The sequence below is a fragment of the Macaca nemestrina genome, chromosome 11 (assembly GCF_043159975.1).
Source record: "Macaca nemestrina isolate mMacNem1 chromosome 11, mMacNem.hap1, whole genome shotgun sequence".
NCBI classification, from domain to species: domain Eukaryota; kingdom Metazoa; phylum Chordata; class Mammalia; order Primates; family Cercopithecidae; genus Macaca; species Macaca nemestrina.
Window position 1 is genome coordinate 114,388,828 of NC_092135.1, and position 20,571 is coordinate 114,409,398.

The 20,571-nt window shown below is 44.8% G+C and overlaps 1 protein-coding gene across 1 annotated transcript in view; it reads right to left on the reverse strand.

Moving 5' to 3' along the window:
* MARCHF4 (membrane associated ring-CH-type finger 4) overlaps positions 1 to 13,695 on the reverse strand; it is a 112,624-nt gene extending 98,929 nt beyond the window's left edge. Inside the window, exon 1 of the mRNA XM_011740548.2 lies at positions 11,845 to 13,695. Within this exon, the coding sequence (XP_011738850.2) occupies positions 11,845 to 12,363 (519 nt within the window). The 5' untranslated portion in view covers positions 12,364 to 13,695. The remainder of the gene's footprint in view (positions 1 to 11,844) is intronic.
* Positions 13,696 to 20,571: the final 6,876 nt, after the last annotated feature.

The following is a 20,571-nucleotide window of genomic DNA, read 5'->3' on the forward strand; positions in this document are numbered from 1 at the left end:
TTCATCTATTCCTGACAGATGATATCATGGTAGCTCCTCCTGAGGTCAGCAGCCCACAGTCATACACAGTCGAAGGCAGACATTTTCGAAGTTTGAAGAAAACAATAGAGAGCTTGTGAGGTCATATAAAAACACCAAGCACTAATGTTTAATGTATATTTGTGATTTTATTGTATGTTTGTGTTCTGCATTATGCTAACATTTTCGCATTCATTATATCAGTTAACCTCACAACAACCTCTGGGACAGGTACTGTTATTATCATTGCCATTCTACAGTGGAGAAAATTAAGATTCTGAGTCTATAAGTGGCTTGCCCAAGGATACACATCTACTGCACAGTAACAGTGGGATCTGAAAGCAGTTCTGCCTGACTCTATAAGCCCTGTGTTCTTATCAACCTTGCTAGTTTTCTACAAAAGCATCTCTGACTCCTTGCTTTCATTGTCCTTGTGCCAGGAACATCCTTCATTTTCTATTTCCCAAATTCTTTTCCCTTTTCAGCCTTTAATGTCCAGTTTTTAGGCCATTCTTCTAGGGAGGCATCTGCTATAGGTGGAAGGAGGAATTGGATTTATATCAACCCCAGGTGTGACTGGGGCATCACAAGGCATAAAAGAGGACAGCAGAACTAGAAGCAGCTTGGATATTCCAGAGTACAACCTCCTCTTTTTATAAAAGAGCAAATAAGAACGATAACTAGTAATACTTATTGCATGCTTAATGTGGGTCAAGTGGTGTTCTAAAAGCTTGCCATGTGTTTTTTCATTCATTCACTCACTCTACCTTTATTGAGGTAGAGACTTCTAGAACTCACCCATCTCTGGAAAAAAAGCCTTCGTCTTTTTGCCGGCACCCAGAAGGATTATACTCCCCACCCCTATTGCTGTTAGGCAAAAACATATTCCTAGATCCAGCCAGGGAGTTGTAGGCAAAAGTGATATGTCAGTCCTGAGCTGAAACACTTCGTTGTTGGGGCTTAGTGAGCTGTGAGGGATGGAGCTGTGTACCATCTGTTGCCCTGCTCTGGGATCTAGGGGAAAGAAACCAAATGGGGAGAAATGGGAAGCGAGCCCCAGATTTGGCTTCACTCAAGAATACCCTGAGAACATAATTCAGGAGTGGGAATTTATGGTTGTATTAGTCAGGGAAATTAACATTAGCTGGGTAACAGACAAACCCCCAAGCTTCAGTATCTTAACGCAATCAAAGTTAGCATTTCCCTCATGTCAGAGCCCATGTTGGTCAGACTTTTCCATCTTGCAGATATCCCATCTAGGACTTAGAGTTCTCAGATCCCTGAGGCAGGGGAGAAGAGAGATGCAAGAGGCATCCCTTCCTGCCTCTGCCATGGGTGACACATGCCTCTTCATTCCTAGTCACATGGCCCTGTTGTAGCCAAGTACCCCCATTTTTCTACAAAAAAGAGAATGAATTATTATTTTTATTATTTTTTCATCTTATTTTCTCTTTTCTCTGTTTCCCCCTATTCCCCACTTCCTACTTAGTCCTTTAGAAAGGCAATTATAGCTTTTCACCTCCTCTTCATCAGGCTCTCCCTACAGGGCAAGTTCACCTAACTATGTACTTAGAAGCTTGAGTGGAACTCACCCACCAGGAGGTTGCCTCAAGAGACAACAGTCAATCTACAACCCCAAGTATGCCCACTACAAAACTCTCTCCCACCTGGAAAGCTTCGGTCACATTTACAGTCTAGTTCTGCTCTTGAAGATGCCAGCAGTCACCAGCTTGACCACCCAGTAGATAAGGCACTGAAATGAGTTATGCAGACCTCCACCTGCTTGCTTCCTCCACTGTGTGTCTTTTGCGCTGAGACCCCTTCTAAAAGCACCTGATTTCTGCTCTAAAAACGAAGTGGTACCTTTAAGGCAAGAAGCCTGTACTTCTTCCCCTAAGCTAGCTTTGGAATAAAAAGTCACTTTCTTCATAGCAGATCTTACTCTTATTAATTGAACTCTGCCAGTGCTGAATGACTGAACTTGCATTTTTGATTACATCATACTCTCCCAACTAACTCTCCTCTCCTCCTCCAGGGCCCACACCTCTGTTCCTTGTTCCAGAACCTCAGGTCTGGTGGACACATGTCTTCTCCCCATTTGGTTTCCTACTAATACACAGTATTCCTGAAGTAATCATCTACTTTGGAATTCTCAAAGCCAGAGACTGAAAATGCCCTGGGATCACAGCCTGGGACTCCATGTATCATCTCCTTCCTGAAGCACTTCTTGATGTCCACAGATGTTTCAAAAACTACTTTAAAGTATAGCCAGGTCAGAATAACTTCAGTCACTTACGCTTTTTGATGTATTCATGTACCATCTATACTATTATTTTCTTCAAACTTAACATTTGCCTTTAAATGTCTCACATTTCTATTTCAATAAATTTATTTCTAAGGGAGACTTTTTGTCACTGCCATAAATGAAAGACTGGTACCATTTGCCATAAAAAGAATAGACAAACTCTGGGACATCCATGCGATGGAATATTATTCAGCGCTAAGAAGAAATGTGCTATCAACCACAAAAAGACACTGAGACATGGAGGAAGTTTAAATGCATATTACTAAGTGAAAAAGCCAATCTGAAAAGGCTATACACTATCTGATTCCAATTATATGACATCCTAGAAAAGGCCAAATATTTTGCCAGGAGATTGGGAGTGGAAGCAGGGAGACGAATAGGTGGTGGAGCACAGCGGGTTTTTAGGTATGATACCATACCATAGGTTTTCTGTGTGATACCATAATGGTGAATACATGTCACTATATGTTTGTCAAAACCCTTAGAATGTACGATACCAACAGTGAACCCTCATGTATTCTATGGACTTTGGGTGATAATGATGTGTCAATGCAGGGTCAGTTGTAACAAATGTTCCACCCTGGTGGGATTTTTTTTTTTTGCTTTTATTTTGTTTTGTGGAGATGGAGTCTTGCTATGTTGCCCAGGCTCATCTCAAACTCCAGGGCTCAAACGATCCTCCCACTTCAGCCTCCCAAAGTGCTGGGATTACAGCATGAGCCATTGTGCCTGGCCAAAGTACGGGATGTTGATGGTGGGGTAGCAGGGAGTACATGGGAACTCTCTGTACTTTCTGTTCAATTTTGCTGTGAACCTAAGGCTGCTCTAAAAAAATGAAGCCCATTAAAAAAAGGAGTAGACACATACAAATATAAACAAAACAAGGTGAGAAATTCTAGCTAAAATAAGTGCATGTCCGAAGATCTGAGTCTAATGCCTTCTTTCTTTGTTTATAAAGCAGACTGACATCCCTAGAAAGGTGTTAAATACATATTATCACTAGGGTGAGATTTTCTCCTAGACATAATCATGAAGCATGAGAGCAGACTGAAAAGGGAACAACATTCTTACCTGGGGATCAATGTTATTTAACATCATGTCTGTCTGGGGCTGTCCACCCCATCCTAGGTTTTCAGAAACACCAGTCCAAGGAGGACCTTCAATGCAAACCTCTTGCTTGCTTATTGGGCAAGCATTTCCTCTGCAACTTCCTCTGCATGCTTGTCTGCATGCATGGTCTGCCCCTGACCTGTAGGGACTCAAAGTGCAGGAAAGTGTCTTTCTACATAGCTCCTGCCAAGCAGAGAGTGCTGCTTCGTAAAGATCTGTCAGGGACCTGGTGATGATGGAGATGGATAAAGACAACGATGTTGGGAGTGAGGGACCCAAGGAAGAGAGGACAGAGTTCAGCTGAATCAGACAATACAGAGGCAGAAAATCTGCTAAACAGAGACTGGTCCAAAACACCCATCCCTGATTGTCAGTCATAAAAACAGCTTGGGGTTTACTGTGATGGAAGCATAGCCTTAGACATCTGATTTTTTAAAGACTTCAGTGAGAGAGGGTAGTAGGAAAAGCAACAGTGTGATCTGAGGGCTCCATTCCAGGTCTCTGAGACACACTAGTGGGATGGGGTAAATATCACTCCCTTTCAGTTAGCAGCTGTTGTGTGCCTAGATCTTTAATGCATCATGTCAATTCCTTACAAATGTTCAAACTCAGTATTTTATCTCTGTTTTATAAACAATAAAATCTAGGTCCAGGGAAGTTAAATAAGTTGCCCAAGACCACTCAGCTGGGAAAGGCCCCAAATGGGAATGAAATCCATGTCTTTTGGACTTCAAAGCCCATGTTCTTCCCATCATTCTGCAATAGAATAAGGAAATGCATGCTAGCCAAATGGTCTTAAGCCAAGATAATGATCACTATGATTACTAGGACAAGAATCATCACTATTTGTCATTATAGAAACAGTAAATGAGGTTGGATGAGATTGCAAGGGGTCATCCATACCCCCGTTGCTTGGCCTTTTAGTTTATACACATATGTGTGCACACACGCATGCACACACACACAAATATATCCTCTACCACACATATACATATAAATATAGCACTATTAATCCGGAATGAACATGTGCAAGTAGCAGGGGGAAAGGATTAGCAAATAATGAGTCCCTACTGTTTGCAGAGCCCTATGCTAGCCACTGGGGTGGCTTCAAGAGGGTTCTTTCAGACATTGATGTTGATTCTATTCAACCACATCCAAAACAGTCTTTCCATAAAGGAGAAAAATAACTTGATCTGTCCTTCTCAACACCTCTATGGACAGGTCCTGCAAAACACCTCACGAGTACAATTCGCTGGGTTCAGGAATGGGGCCCTTGTATACCTCTTGTGAGTCATGAAGTCATTCTTGGATCACAGAGTTGGGTAGAACCTGTATTTGGAAACTCCCCCCTTTCTTTCCCTGACAATTTGCATCTACCTGGATTTCAAATTGTAACTTACTCAATTTTGCTCTTTTGTCATGAGACAGTCAGCCCCAGGTACACCTCACCTTTGCTTTTACCATACACAGAATGGGGTATCAAATGTGTACTATATGTACATGTAAACTCTGGCTTACATATGATGCATCTCGGGAGGGGGATGGTATGCAGCTTGGGCCACACAGTATTTGCTTGCCAGCTCCTTTACATCCAGGCTTACTTCCAACTTGGCTTCCTTCCCAGCAAACAAGCAGCAGCTCGCTCATCCCCACACTCCTTTGAGTGTCTCCTCTCCCTCCAACCTCCTCTCCCTCCCCCATCTCACAGGCCACAGCTGGACTTTTCCAGCATACCAGCTGGAAAAACAGGCAGAAAGAGAGAATCCCAATATCTCTCCTTTTTCTCTCCCAGCCTCTTGTGAAATCCATATTTTGTAACTTCCTGTCCTGCTAGCCTTAAGTCACTTTCTCGATGGGGGCCTCAGCTAGAAGCCACGTCCAATAAATTGGTCAACTCACCCCAAGCTGATCCTGGTAAGTGAAGGATTACTACAAACTGAACACTGTGTAGAGAATCTTACAATCAATTGATTTGAGAACTGCTCTGCAACTGCCAAGACACAGGCATCTCCCTTCCTCTCGTTCCCAGTTCTGCCTGTGAAAGCGAGACAGATGCATTCAATGTTGTATTCGTGCTTATGCGTGACCAAGTGTGTACATGTAAGACAGCGATATCTGTGAAATAACCTGTAACCCTGTGGTGGGGTTTTAACATCCTTACCTTACCTCCCAATAGAGAATTAGAGCTTTGGTAAGAGGCTTGAGTGAAGAAAAGTTTCTTGGAGCTTCCAATTTAAGTAGGACCAGGACTGACAGAAATAGGAACTGAAAGCTCACAACTCTTGGAGGTAAGTGGGCTCCCCCTTTCCCAGGATGGTTTTGTATCCTTGGGTCCATGATGGTGTCTGTTGTCTATTGGCCATGAAGGACTTGCTCTCCCATCATGATGTATGCATGGTGAAAATTTACAATTGCAGCATTGTAAATGGCTGGTAACACCTTAGGATTTCCATGAACACAGGACAGAAACTGTTCTTTCCAATCTTTGCTGAAGATATATTTGTGTATGCCATGTAATGTGTTTACTGAGCCTAGATGCCCTGAGATAAGATAACCCCTTGAATTGGAGAAGGTGAGGGGATCATCTCTTTTTGCTTAGATTAAAAATCTCCCAGACCCCAAAATTATCTTATTTATGAATTCTAACTCCCAAGCTCAGAAGGGATCTTGAGGATTATCTAGTCCCAGGTCCCCATAAGATCTCCCTTCTAAGGCAGCCTATAAGATCTTGGGACAGCTTTCATGGAAAGTTTGTATAATAGTGAAACCCAAGTTTACTTCCCTGGAAATTCTATCACTATCGAAGGCACTGCCCTGTGGACCCTTTCTTCTGCAGAGCACATCTTTGGCATTTGACACCACTTTTTTCCTAAATGTTCTCTTTTCCCCAGTTCTCCTACTTATGAAGCTGCCCACTGGAGGAGCTCCAGAGGCTGGTCCTTTCAAGAAATACTCATACAGCATGAAGCAGGTGCCAGGTACTGGGTTGAGAGCCGATGATCCAGCAACGAATGAACACACACAGTTCACTTCCTCCAGGGATCTTGTAGTCCCTTTGCAGTGCTCCCCTTAGACCTAGACAAGATAACCTCTAGCTCTAGAGGACCCCACTCTGCTCCCCCTTCAGCTGAACCTCTCCCCACAGTGTGAGGAGTCTGCAGGGTCAAGGAACCTCACCTGTCTTCTGGAATATGCTCCAATTACCTGGAACTCTGGAATTCCTGTCCAGAGAGCCATGAACTTGCTCCCAGGACCTGCAGGACTCTCTTCTTTGGATCCATAAACTCTTCCCTCCCTGGCCCAAGGGCAGGGATTGGGGCAAGGCACCACTGTTTGGGGAATGGTATGGACAGAGCTTGGACAAGCCAGCAGGACTGTGTGTACACGTGGGTCCAAGGCTCATTAGTACAGGCTAGAGTCAGCATTGGAAAGAGAATCAGAATGTCCTGTAGACCAAAAGACAGTTATCCCCATTTGACTAGCACAGAATCCAGAGACATCTAAAAGTTCTAAATTCAAACCTGTCTCCCAGGTTGTTTTCAAGGAGTATTTGTTAGGAAAGGAGGATAAAATATATTTTAACAGTTTGTTAGCTGGATTTACTGCTTTTAAATATTTTGGCCCATGGTATGTGAGGTTCCATTTATACTCCTGCCCCAGGGCCTGTAAATGTGAGGGATGGGTCTCTTCTTTGTGGAAGACAGATACTAAATAACCACACAAAGAAATGTAAAATCAAACCATAGCACTAAGACGACTAAGTACACCATTTAAGTCTCTTCTAAAATGCTCTACTTGAGCTCCATTCCCAGGTTTTCATTGCATCTTAGGATCTCCAGATTCCCCATGCCCTGAAAAGCCATATCTTATTCCCAACTAACCGAAACACTGACTAGACCATTCCATACAATTATTGCCCCTTCTGAACACAGAATTCCAGGGAAGCCAACCCCAGAAAGAATAAAAAGGCAGATTAAGCTTGCTAAACTTATCCAGATATACGTCCTACTTTCCATTAGGGCCAGAACAGGTGGCCTCCCACCCTAGCTTCTGACTGCCATGGTGGATTTCGTCTTTGCACCCACCTCTAGGCACTCCACAGCTGCCTAGCTGGGAGGCGGATTCGCCTCTTTTCAAGGTATCCATGTGTGGAGTGCCTGGAGGTTGTTCCACAAAGATAAAATCCTCCATGGCAGTCAGATGTGGGGGTGGGGGACACACATCTCTTCTGCTTCCATCTGTCCAACCTCAGCCTGGCAGCCTAAATCTATTTCTTCTCACTTGGTCTTCGGCAGCAATAGAGAAGTCTTCTCTAACTAACTGTAGATAAAGTGGCAAATTCCCCGACTTGTCTTTTTCAATAGGCACCCTGCCCACTAGCTGCTTTTAAATACACATCTCTTTCTTGTACCTGATATTACTGTAATTCACTCAGCCTCACTGTCTGTGTGTTCTTGATTTCTATCAGCCCCTGTGATGTCTGGGTTAGATTGTGACACTCCCAGAGGGCAGGACCACATCTACCCTGCATCTCTGGACCTTGTCCAGCAGAACAGCAGGCAAAAGGTAGGTGCTTAATAAAGACTTTGATGATGGAAATGGACAAGCTGCACTCTGTGCCTAGAGCATTATAAGTCTGCAAGAAACAGTCCACATACATGCCACAATCATAGTGGCTTCCTGACAGCCTGTGGGCTAGGGCACACTTTTCCTTTTAAACAAGGCAGGAACAGCACTCTCTTGAATCTGAGATAGTAATAATAACAATAACAAAATGCTATGATAGCACTGCTCTTATAGTATTGACTGATTTGATGCTCAGAATAATCTTATGACATAGGGACTATTATTATTTTCCCAGTTGTACAAATGAGGAATCCAAGACACAGACAGGGTGTATAACTTGTTCAGGCCTATAGCTGGGGACATCTGGCTTCAGAGAGTTCAGATTACCCACAATGGTACATTGTCCCACAAAGTGGGCTAGCGCAGCTTCAACGAAAAAGGAAGAGTGAGGAAGTTTTGAGCTGGACTCTGGTTCTACAGTCTCATGGGTCCTGACCCCTGCTCAACATGAATGAATGGTGGAGAGGAGAGAGGCTACTCAGTAGCTTTTTAGCATGGAGCCAAGTAGGTTCTCAGAGCAAGTGTTCACACCTATCCCTCTCTCAGTTCCTGTCTTCTCTTCCATTTTTCCAACATGCTAAGCTCATTCACATTCACGCTTTTGAACTTGCTATTTCCTCCACCTGAAATGCTCTTCCCCTAGACCTATGCATTGCCGGGCCCTTCTCATCATTTAGGTATCAGCTCAGATGACACATTCTTAGGAAGACTTTTCCTGATTACCCTATCTAATGTGGTGGTGCCTTTCCTACTACCTCCCTTTCATTCCTTTCTAACTCATTTTCCTTTTTTAAATTTCATCACGGCACTTAAATTACCTTATTTTCTTACTATTTTACTTGTCTATGTATGGTCTCTACCAGAATGTCAGCTTCAGGAGAGCAGAAATTTCATCTGTTTTGTTCACTCCTGAATACTCATGCCTGGAACAGCAACGGGCACACTGTAGATGCCCCCAAAAAATTGTTAAATAAATGCATGCACCAATGAATGGATGCAAAGTCCTTTGTAGGTAGGTGCAAAGGTGAAACTAGCTGGATTCTCTTGTTGTTCCTCACCACAGATATTGCAAGCCCTTGGCAGGAAAGGACCAAATATTCATTTTTTGGGCAGTTGTTTAGCCCCTATAGCAGTAGCAAATGATTGGGGTGATGGGGAGTGGGGAGGTGGGGGTCTGCTTAATTCCTTTGTTTGGCCAGAGATAACACCAAGACATTCAGCTACTAAGATTGCAGACCACATTTCCTCCAGGGCCATGTGTAGACAATTGCTGAACAGCTCTCTCCCTGAACAGAAACTAAAATACAGAAATTTTTTCTCTCTCTTTCCCCCATTCCCCCTCCCTCCTCCTCCTCCTCCTCCTCTCTCTGTCCCTCTCTTTCTCCTTCCCCTCTGCTGCTGTTGCCCTTCTATCTCTCTATCTCTCTCTTCCTTCTCTAGAGTTTCCCTTATCTTCTCTCCTTTGTCTCTTTCATAGAAATGCTGTGGGAAAAAAAAAAAAAAGAAGAAAGTGGGAAACTGTATTCTCCACACCTAATGCAGTACTCACATTGCTCTTATTACTGCTATAACACAATCCCATTAAAGCCTCTTGGTTCCTGCACAGATAAAGTAAACCCCCAAAACATAATAATCATATGCAGGAAGTGCTTAATTTGATCCAGTCTTAATGCAGACTTGGCCCCCTAATCCTCTCACATAATAGAGCCCATTCCTTTACTGGTGTTAGCTTTTTTTATTCAATGCTTTATTTATGACACATCATCAAAATAATGAACAAGAAAGGAAAGCTTCTAACCTCTGACCAGATCTTGTATCACATGAGGGTATTTCACAATATTGCCATTTTTTTTTCTTTTTTCAATAAAATACAGCTTTCTGTTATCAAAATACATGCTCATTATATATAAATCCCTTCCAAGATATTTTTTATACTTGTTTTCTCCTGGATTCTCCCAACACACCTCTGAGGAAGGGAGAGGGGCATGAAAAGGTGTCTCCAAATCATGTAAGTTGGAAAAGCAGCCCAGAGGCATAAAGCTATTTGGAGAAGTTCACACAGGAGGGGAAATATTATCCCAGGGCACCTCCAAGTCCTGCTGTTTTCTAGATACAAGAGTGCTCTTGCCAGAAGCCACATTTGCAGCAGCCCCTGTGACATGCAGACCTGAGCCCATATGGGAGACAAAAGAAATGCCTTAGGAATTTAGGAAGCTAAATAATTCTTTCTTTTGAAAAGTATGAAGTACTTGATGGCGGCAAGAGCCTGATATTAAAGTGAGGCACCCTCTTGTTGTCAGCCAAGCCACTCTATCCCACAGCTCTGATGGAGCCTGGTGCTGGAAGTAGAGAGAAGGACTGAAGGAAAGGCACTCTGGAAGTTTTTTCCTAACAGGAGTTTTCAACTCTGGACAACACTTTATTGGATACTTAGGTAATCTTAGTCATAAGAAGGCAGAATCCAGCCCCCAGCCTCTCAGAGACATTTATTCATACTGAGATCTATATCACTTCCCCTCATAATTCCAAGCTGTAGCTCCAGGAATCGCTAGTCCCTAAAGTTCTTTGTCCATTGAAAGCAAAGCAAGAAAATGAATGAAAATGCCAGCTAAGCCTGCGTCTTACAGAGCACACCCTCAGCAAGAACCAGAGCCAGTCAAAGCCTGGCATGGCATCCTGCTGCACTGCCACTTCCACAAGGAGTATCCAGAGGTCTTCTCTGCACTTCAGGAAACTACTGAAGAAGTGGCTGATGGGAACACATAACCTTGCCCACCTTGCAATTGAATATTCCTTCTCCAGCATCACTTACTGGCTGAGCCTTTCTATCTGTGATTCTTTGGAGAGTGTTGCCACCTTCTATGGTTCTTGAAGAATGTACACATGCTATCCAGCACTACTGGCACTAGATTGTAGGTGAACTTAGGAGAGGTGTTTGTGAAAAATCTGAATGAATAGGGTAGGGAAAACCTGCCAGACTTGGGAAAGCTCTGGTCCATGAGAGAGTTGGCATTCCCTATCCTGGATGGGCAGCATTTAAGGGATTTTCTAAGTCAATACACTTTAGGTCTGAAAAGAGAAATAACAAGATACCTTATTCCCTACTCCAGTCCTTTAAACTCACTCTCATTCCTATTTACCTGCCTGTTTTCAACATAGAAAAATTTGGGTCTGCCAAGAAGTGTCTCAGCAAACCATTTAGTCTTGGGCCTAGAATCCCTCTCCATTTCCTCCTCAGTTGCTAGAACATAATATGCAGAGGATGTCAATGTGATATGAAAGAAAGTTGTCCAAAGTGAAAGAACAAGCTTACTGGATTTCAACCTATGAGAATAGGAAAAGAGAACAAGATCTTGGCATACTCTCAGAGCAGGAAGAAGTTGGGATATGGGACTGAAGATGAGCTAGACGAAATGTTATTAACAACAAATTAGATAAAAGGATATCTTGGCAACCAGTGTGAATGTACCACCAAGTTTCTTCACTCCGTTACTTCTAGATCTTCTATTCTGAGGATGTTTGTGAAATTTGGAGATGGAATTGGAGACACTAGCATTGGAAAGAAAATGCAAAACCTAGAACACAAACGAACCACCAAGCAGGCTCCACGGGGAACCAGACACTCATTGGGCAAAGTTAACCACAAGAAATATCAATGAGGGCTCTTAAATATAGAGTCCTCATACTAGAGGCAACATAATGGTTCCCCAGGGCAAGCAGGCGAGTAGCAATCTGCAAGACCTGAAAATACCACAGGAAGCAGGAGAAGAGAAAAGGGGACTCACCTGTTCTGGCCCCTGGAAGCAGATGCGGCAGAGTGGGGTCCTCATACCACTGTCCAAGCTGCTGCCCAGTGAGTAACGATCCTCGGTCTTCTCCTTACAGAAGTCATCTGAGGAGGCACTGCTGAGCAGTGAGGCAGGTGGCTCTGTGGCTGGGCCACCCCAGTCATTTTCCACAGAAGAAGGTGGCAAGGGGGGTGGAGGTGGCACAGGAGGGGGCTCCCTGCCCACCACTTCTCGGGGGCCCCTCCAGCCTGCCCACCCCCCGGCGCCCAGAGCCGGAAGGGTGTTGTTGTTGGCCGCCAAACCGGGGGGCTGGGGGTCGCCGTGCATGGGCAGGGGCGCTTGAGGAGGGCGCCGCAGTAAGAAAACCTTCAGGTCATTGAAGAGCATGCGGCAGCGGCACTTGAGGAGACCCTGGTGGCGCAACATCTGGGGGGCTGGGGCGCACAATCCACAGCAGTACCAGCCGCAGCAGCAGCACCACCACCACCAGAGCAGCCCACACAGGGGCATCAGCATGTGCCCCGTGGAAGGAGAGAGCCCAAGAGGGGTGGCCGGAGTCTTAAAAGAGGGGGACAGGACAGGTTTGGGGGCCCACAGTGGATCTGTATTGTGGGGGCAGTCTGCTTTCTCACTGGCTTTTCGTACAACCCCTCCAAGTAGCAAATAAATTGATCCCAGGACTGAGAAGTGTGAGTCACTGGTTCTGAACTCCACCTGCAAAGCCCAATAACAAAAAAGTTTTTCTTGCCCTCACACACCCACCCCAACCTCCAACTTTGTTCAGTGTGTCTCCTTTCTGCCTTTGACCTGAGGACACTGGTAGGAGCAGAGGGTTTGAAGAAGTGTGCTGAAGGGGCCACTAGAGCTTTAAGATCAATGTTGAATTGTTTAAAAGTTCCCCAGGAAAGGATTATTGGGTTCTTCTCAAATTCCTAGGCCGTGAGAAATCTTTCTTTTATATAAAAGGGTGAGGACAATTGTAAATCAAATTTGGAGTGGATTGAACTGGGCTTAGAGAAAACTAGCTCAATGAAGAATTGAAGACTGCATGTGTGAGAGAGAAAAGATAGTTCTTCTCAGGTGGTAGGGGTTAGGGGGAGTCAAGGTAGGGGAGGAGAGAAGATTGGGAGAAGTTTTAATTCTCCTGGGCAGAAAACTGGGGCAATTAACCCCCAGAAGCACCAGAGTTGCTTTTAAGAGAGCAGTTGGGTGGGGGAGGGGGTTGCAGGTGAAACTGGGCTAGGGGCTTGTGCTTTGCCTCTGCAGCCAAAGGGCTAAGCAGAAGAGGGGAAAGCCAATTAGGAGAAGAGAGGTAAAATAGAGGGTTAGGAAGGAAAAAGGATGGAAGAAAAAGAAAAGATCGTTTAACCCTTGCAGAGGCGCCTCCTTCCTGAGCGTGAAGATCCTGGCTAGAGGAAGGATGTGTGTACCGGGGTGAGAGGGCGGTGGAGCAGAGAACAGGGGTAGAGGAGAGGGGCGTGTGGGAGAGAACAGGAGAAAGGAGCGGTTACATTATCTCAGCCCCCAGCCCACCCCTGCTGCAGTCGGCAAATCCGTGGCCCCCCCCCTCGGTTCCATCAAAGGTCCCTTCGGGCGAGGGGCAAGAGCCGAGAGAAGGGCAGGTCCGGGCGGGCGAGTGGCCTCGCCTTCTCCTCCTCTTCCTCCTCTGGGTCGCGGTCGCCCTCCTCCTCCGGCTCCGGGTCGGCCCGCGCCCGCAGCTGCTGCTGCGGCGGTGGAGGCGACTGCTGCTCGGCGTCCGGATGTCTCCGGGGCGGGGGCTGCTCGGGCTCGTCCTCTGGCTGCTGCCCGCCGTCCGGCGCGGTCGCGACTCCGGCCTTCATGATCCTCCTCCTCCTCCTCCCCCTTCCCTGGGGGCCAGCCCTGAGCCCCCGCGCCCGGGCAGCGCTGCCATGCAACCAGAAGCGAGGCAGGCGTGGGGGTGGGGGCGGCTGGGGAGTGAGGAGGGGGGGTAATAAAAAATGAAATAATACTAGTGGAATAATTCGGTTCTCAGTCAGGCAAGAGTGCTTCTGAAGGGTGGGGGCGGAGGAGGGCGGCTGCCGGGTCTGCTCGGCAGCTCTGCCCCCGCTACCCCCACCAAGGGCGGCCTCGGCCCGCTCTCTGCCCCCCCACCCCGCCCCTTCCTCCTCTCCGCCGCCTCTGGCTGGCTGGGTTCGCTGTTGCTACCTCTCCTCGCAGATGCAACGAGGTAAGGCTTGTTTGCGGTGCCAGCTGAAGGTGGGGAGGGGGGAGCGAAGCAGTGTGGCCGAGGTGGGAGGCAGCCGGCACTTGGCTCCAGCTTGGTCCTCGCGACTCCCCAAAACCGTATATAAATATATCTCTTATAAAAGCCGAGAGGAAGCAAATCAGATTCCAGGCTGCTGCCAGGTGTTGTCTCGTCTTCCGCCGTTGCTCAGCACCCGCCGCTGCCCCCACTGGCTCGGTTCCCAAAGGGGTGGTGCTGGAAGGAGGTGGCGGGGCGGCTAGCTGACCGTCCGAGAATTGGAAACAAGGTTCTTGCAGCGAGGGAGGCTCTCGGCTATCTCCGCCGCCGGCGCCGCGGCCGCCGCTGCTGCATTCAGCACCCCGGGCGAGTGGACAGCTCCCACCCAGACCCCGCGCGTCACGCTAGTGGGGGCCTGACGCAGACGCCGCGGAGGGATGGAGGAGGGAAAGGGGATGAGAGGAAAAGAAGCTGGAGGGAGAGGGAGCAAGAGGAGGAGAGACTGTGCGAGGGAAGGGGATGGGGAGGGACCAAGGGAAAGGGAGGTAACCAGGAGAGGGAGGGATTGAGGAAGGGAGGGAGGAGGGAGCGAAGTGAAGAGCAAAAGAAAGAAAGAGAAAGGCCACGGGGAGGGAGGGGAGCGATTCAGGCAGTAACTCTTGCGTTTTCCTCAGCAGGAACGTGTCGGTGTGGAAGGTCTGATTGTAGACTCTCTGCCAGCTGTCCACTATCACAGTTCCCCTCTTTGCACATACAAGACACAGACACCTCTCGACCAGAGACCGTTTCTCTGTTCACGTAAACATTTAAAGTAGATCTCAGTCTGCAAGGTTTCGAGGAGATAAAGTTTTGTGACTTCCACAATGAAGCTGGGACTTGATGGAGATTAAATCCCTCACGACTAAGACCTCATGAGAAGGAAATGCTTCAAATGTTCAAACAGGGAGGAGGATGCTAGTACCATTTTTTTTTTGTCAACTTCTTCGTCTAGAATTTAAGCTCCAACTGACAGAGATAATTTTTTAATTCATCTGATCCCATGTGCCTAAGTCAGTGATGGTATGTAGTAAGTGTTCAATGCATATTTGTTGAATGGCTTGTGGCCACCATCACCACAGTCATCACTACTGTAAGTCACAGTCCTCTTTCAATTGTGAATCATAAGAATCCAGAGCAATATTTCATCTTCATCTTCACCAATATCCCCAGCCTCCTCCCTATTCAAGCCTTTCACTGAGCCGCTGACAAGAGGTAATTTGAAATGGATTTTAATTTCCTCTCCTACTTCTGCTACTGACTCATGTCATCCTACCCTATTTTTCTCAAGGAGTTTCTAGTGAGCAGCAAAGTGTCCCTAAATGTGAAGAGCAAGAAAAAGCAGGAAACTTAAAGTGTGCTATATAAAACCTCAGTATTTGCAGCTGTAGAATTTGGTCATTGAAAACTTAGGATTGCTTTTTTTTTTTTTTTTTTTTTTGCCTTTCCTTATAAACTCTCCCCCTCCCACACACACACACCCCTCTAGGACCATAGAGAAGTTATGCCAGTGATTCATCCAAACAGCCGTGGTAATGTCTTTAGAAATATTGGAGCCATAGACAGAGTAGCATGCAAAATTTCTGCAGCAAAATATCATTGGAATGAAGTTCAGTCCAATGAGTCATAAGAAAACTACCCCTTTGCTGCCATCTCCATGAATGATTCATTCCTATAAGCCCTAAGGAGAAACGACCTACATCTCAGTCTTGGTTAACCCAGCATGGATACTTGTCTGAATCATGCCCCAGGACCCACCATGGATGCTGAGACCCAGCCCAAGGTGGCTGGTTTAAAGATGATACTAATATTTTTAATAACTACAAAATAATATTTATTAATATCAGCACAAAGACTGTGCAGAACCTCTTTATTTTAAAATTTTTATTTGTTCTTCAAGAAAATATTTTGTGTTCCACATCACTCTGTATCTGTCTCTGGTATTGCAGAAATCATATTCTATATAATAATTATCTCACCATACATTAATCTCCCTTTATATGACTCAGAGCTACTTTAAGGCTAGGATCAGTATTTATATTTGTATCACCAGCACATAATGCAGCACCCAAAGTTTAGTAGGTGTTCAAGAAAATGGACTCTGAATAAATAAATGGCTTTTTTATTTCAGTGAAGCTACCATATTTCTCCCCTTCAGCCTAGACACATACATGTGAGTGCTCCCACATATGACTGAATATCTGCTTTACCTAAAATTGACTTTTAGGGTTTTGTGCTCATTAAATTCTAGCTCCAAGTGTGTTGTGCAAGTAAATTGGGGCAGGAGATAGAAATGCCATATGAGACCTATATCCAGAGTCATAGAAATGGATGATGTCCAGCCAGGTGCGGTGGCTCACACCTGTAATCTCAGCACACTGGGAGGCCGAGGCGGGTGGATTACCTGAGGTTGAGAGTTCAAGACCACCCTGACTAACATGGAGAAACCCCGTCTCTACTAAAAATACAAAATTAGCTAGGTGTGGTGGCACATGCCTGTAATCCCAGCTACTTGGGAGGCTGAGGCCGGAGAATCGCTTGAACCTGGGAGGCAGAGGTTGCGGTGAGCCAAGATTGTGCCATTGCACTCCAGCCTGGGCAACAAGAGTGAAACTCCATCAAGAAAAGAATAGAAAAGAAGGAAATGTATGATGTCCATAACAAGATTACCTTTCCCAACCCTTCCATTGAAAGTGAAAAGATTTCTAGAAACAGAAAACTGCTAAGGACAGGAAGCAACAACAGGACTGCCTTCAGAAAGATTGAGAAGTGGCCGGGCATGGTGGCTCAAACCTGCAATCCCAGCACTTTGGGAGGCCTAGGCAGATGGATTGCCAGAGGTCAGGAGTTTGAGACCAGCCTGGCCAACATGGTGAAACCCCATCTCTACTAAAAATACAAAAAAAAACCAAAAAACAAAAAACCAGGCATGGTGGTGTGCACCTGTAATCCCAGCTACTCGGGAGGCTGAGGGAGGAGAATTGCTTGAACCAGGGAGATGGAGGTTGCAGTGAGCAGAGATTGCACCACTGCACTCCAGCCTGGGTAACAGAGTAAGACTCCACCTCAAAAAAAAAAAAAAAAAAAAAAAAAAAAAAAAAAAAAAAGACTGAGAAGCCTGAGAGGCCTGTTTTGAATATAATGTAAATCTTGTAAAACACTTAACTGAGTTAGATTCTTTTTACATTATTGTCTAAGCATGAGCCTAAAAGTAAAAACCCCATTATTGTCTAATGAGCTCCAGAGTAAAAACAACCATAAAGACCATATTAAATCAATGGGTTCCTATTTAGACATTCGAAAAATATTTACTGAACACCCATCATAGGTAAGGCATTGAATTGTGTTGAAAGATGTGGCGAACACAAATTCTTTGGAATTGCATCCTCAAGAGTCTAGTACTATAAATATGTATGCAATCATAATATAAAGCATAAAATAGTAAGTTTTACAAAAGCATACAAAGTTTGGGGAGTGTCAGAATAGGGAGATAATGCTTACAGCTTGGCAGCAATTAGGAGAGGTGGGAAGAGCGGGGAGGTGGAGATAGACGCCAGAGCTCTGGGAAAGCCTTGAAAGCCTTTTTCAAGAAGTGACATTTGAACTCAGTTAAAATACGTGGAATTTAGAGGAAGGAGGCATATTCCTGGCAGTGGGAGCATTGAATACTTTAGCTTTTCCATTAGGCTATGGTGGAAGTTACTCAAAGGTAAGTAGCTAGAGGAAATGTCAGAAAGGTAGGCTGGAGCCAGATTACAGAAGACCCTGAACGCCACTCTGGGAGAAGATTTATTCATTGACCAGGTACTTGTTTTAATGGTTTTAAAGATTTGGAGCTGAAAGTGAAGGGCAAAAATAAACTTTATCTCTGAGCAGGTTAATTAACTGGGTGGGATTTCATTGCTAACAGGTGGGAAGCAATCAATATTTTTCATTTCACGCCAGAAAATTCTCAGCTTCTTAATAGATTTATTCTTTTAAATGAGGTTGTTTTCAGATATATTTCATTACATACAGGGATGCTGAGATCATAAGAATTAGAAGAGGAATAGAGGAATGAAAGGCACCAAAAAATAGTCTTCAGGAAGAAATGTGAGGAGACCCAGAGATTCAGAAGGGATGCATTATGGAGGCCATTGTACTTGTTTCTCCAACAAAGAGCTCTAAAGAGACTCCATGCTCGTTGTTATTATTTCTTCTTTGCCTAGACAGATAGTAACCCAGGCTAGAGGAGATTTTACAGACCCTTTAAAAAGAGAGGTTTAGAAAAATTAAATAACTCTGTGACTAAGATCTCATTGAAAAGTAAGTGTCAGGTAGGGGCCAGAACTCACATATCTTCTCTTCTACTCCTCAATACAATTTGCTTTCTGCTATACCACATTAGACTTTCTTCAGACATATAGCTCCTCAATAATCGGTGTAGAATTATGGTTAACAGGCAAATTAAGAGCTACCATGTGCTTTTCATATGTACTTAGGAGCACCTGGACACTTATTAAAAATATAAATTCTTAGGTGCCACTGCAAGTCTACTAAATAAGAATTTCTTGGGAAACAACCTGGAAATCCATTTTTTGACAAGTGCATTACCCAAGTGATTTTTTTAAACCTCAAAATGCCTTAGATGGTAGTTGTTATTTTTCACATTTTTGGGGTAAGAAAACTGAGTCTTGGGGAAACTAAGTCTAAGGTCATGCAGTTGGTAAATACCAAAGCTGAGATTCTGACAGAGGGCTCTCTGAAATTGAAGTCTATGCTCTTCTTACTATGAAATACTGCCCTTTTAATTAGATCTCCAGGTGCCACATGGTATCCCCACATAGTTATCTGTCTGCTCTACATGTCCCATGTCAAAAGATAGTTCAAATTCAAGGTAAGGTGTGTAGGGAGCTTCCTAAATGGCCCCAATGATCCCTGCCTTCTGGCACCCATGCCTTACTTGATTCTAATAATCAGAATACAGTGAAAATGATGGGATGTCACTTCAGAGATCAGGATACAAAAGACTGTGACTTGGTTGGGTGCGGTGGCTTATGCTTGTAGTCCCAGCACTTTGGGAGGCTAAACCATTGACAAGGGGGTAATTTGAAAAGGATTTTAATTTCCTATTTCTGTTCCTGACCCATGTCACCCTACTCCATACTTCTCAAGGAGTTTCTGGTGAGAATAAGATTGTCCCTAAATGAGAGGAGCACACTAAGTTTTGGGGTAATTTGTTACACAGCAATTGATAACCCATACATAAGGGCACTTAGAGCACCAACCACTATGCCCATACTTCCTGTACTGCAATGTATGCTACCCTAAAAACTCAGACAGAGTTTGATCATTCATAAGGCATTGAAAGTATAAATGTGAGAGCTCATGGGGGTGGGGAGGGGGAAGTATTTTGATATGCTTAATTGGTGAGCTTGAATTCATGCCCTAAGATTATCTTAAGGATCACCTGTGGTGCTCATTAAAGGGGCAGATTCCTGGGTAGACTCTTGCCTCCAGAGATTCCAATTTAGTACAGTGTAGGATTTAGGATATGCACTTTGGATTAGTTCCTTGGGCAATTCTGGGACAGACAATCCTTGAGCTCCCTTGTGAAGAACACTGACTTAAAAGGTAAAGCCCAGAGCCAGGACCCCACCCTTCAGTTATCAGTTACCATGAGAGCAGAGCTAGCCACTGCCTGCCATGATTTAATATTACTCTGTAGACATGAGTGAGTAAAGAGCAATTTCTGGATCAATGTCAAAAAGAAGCAACATAGTGAAACAGAAAAGATGCTGAACAGAGATTTGTTCATTTGGCTCTGGAGCCCTAGACCCTCCTGGTGATAGGTATACAGTAAGACAGATCATGTCCATGCCCTCACAAAGTTCACAGCCTGGTGTGAAAGACAGATAAGTAAGCAAATAAAATAAGTTAATTTCCTGTGTTGATAGGTGCTATAAGGAGACTAAACACAGTAATGTGGTAGAGAATGACCTACTAGAATGTGTGTTTACGAGAGGAAAATAGATGGTAAGGGCTGCGATGGCTTCCCTGAATTTAGACCTCAAAGAGAAGGAACTAATGATTTGAAGATCTGAGGCTGTTTTCAATCAGAGAAGTCAGCAAGCACAGAGCCTGAGGTGAGGCTATGTGGCACATTAGGGGAACATATAAAAGGCCAGTTGGAGGCAAGGGAACGAGAGGCGGCGTAATGGAAGATGAAATGAGAGAGGAGGGCAGGAATCATGTTATGTAGGCTACTGTAACAATGGGAAAAGAGATTGCATTTAATTCTAACTGAGCTGGAAAGCCACTGAAAGATTTTAAGTAATGGATTTTTTTTTTTTTTTTTTTTTTTGTAAAACATCCTTTCGGTTGCTGAGTAGGGAGTGGACTGGAAGTAGGCAAGAGTGGAAACAGCTTGGCCACTAATCAGCTGTATGACTCCAGAGATTGAGTGCACTTGGGGCCTCAGTTTC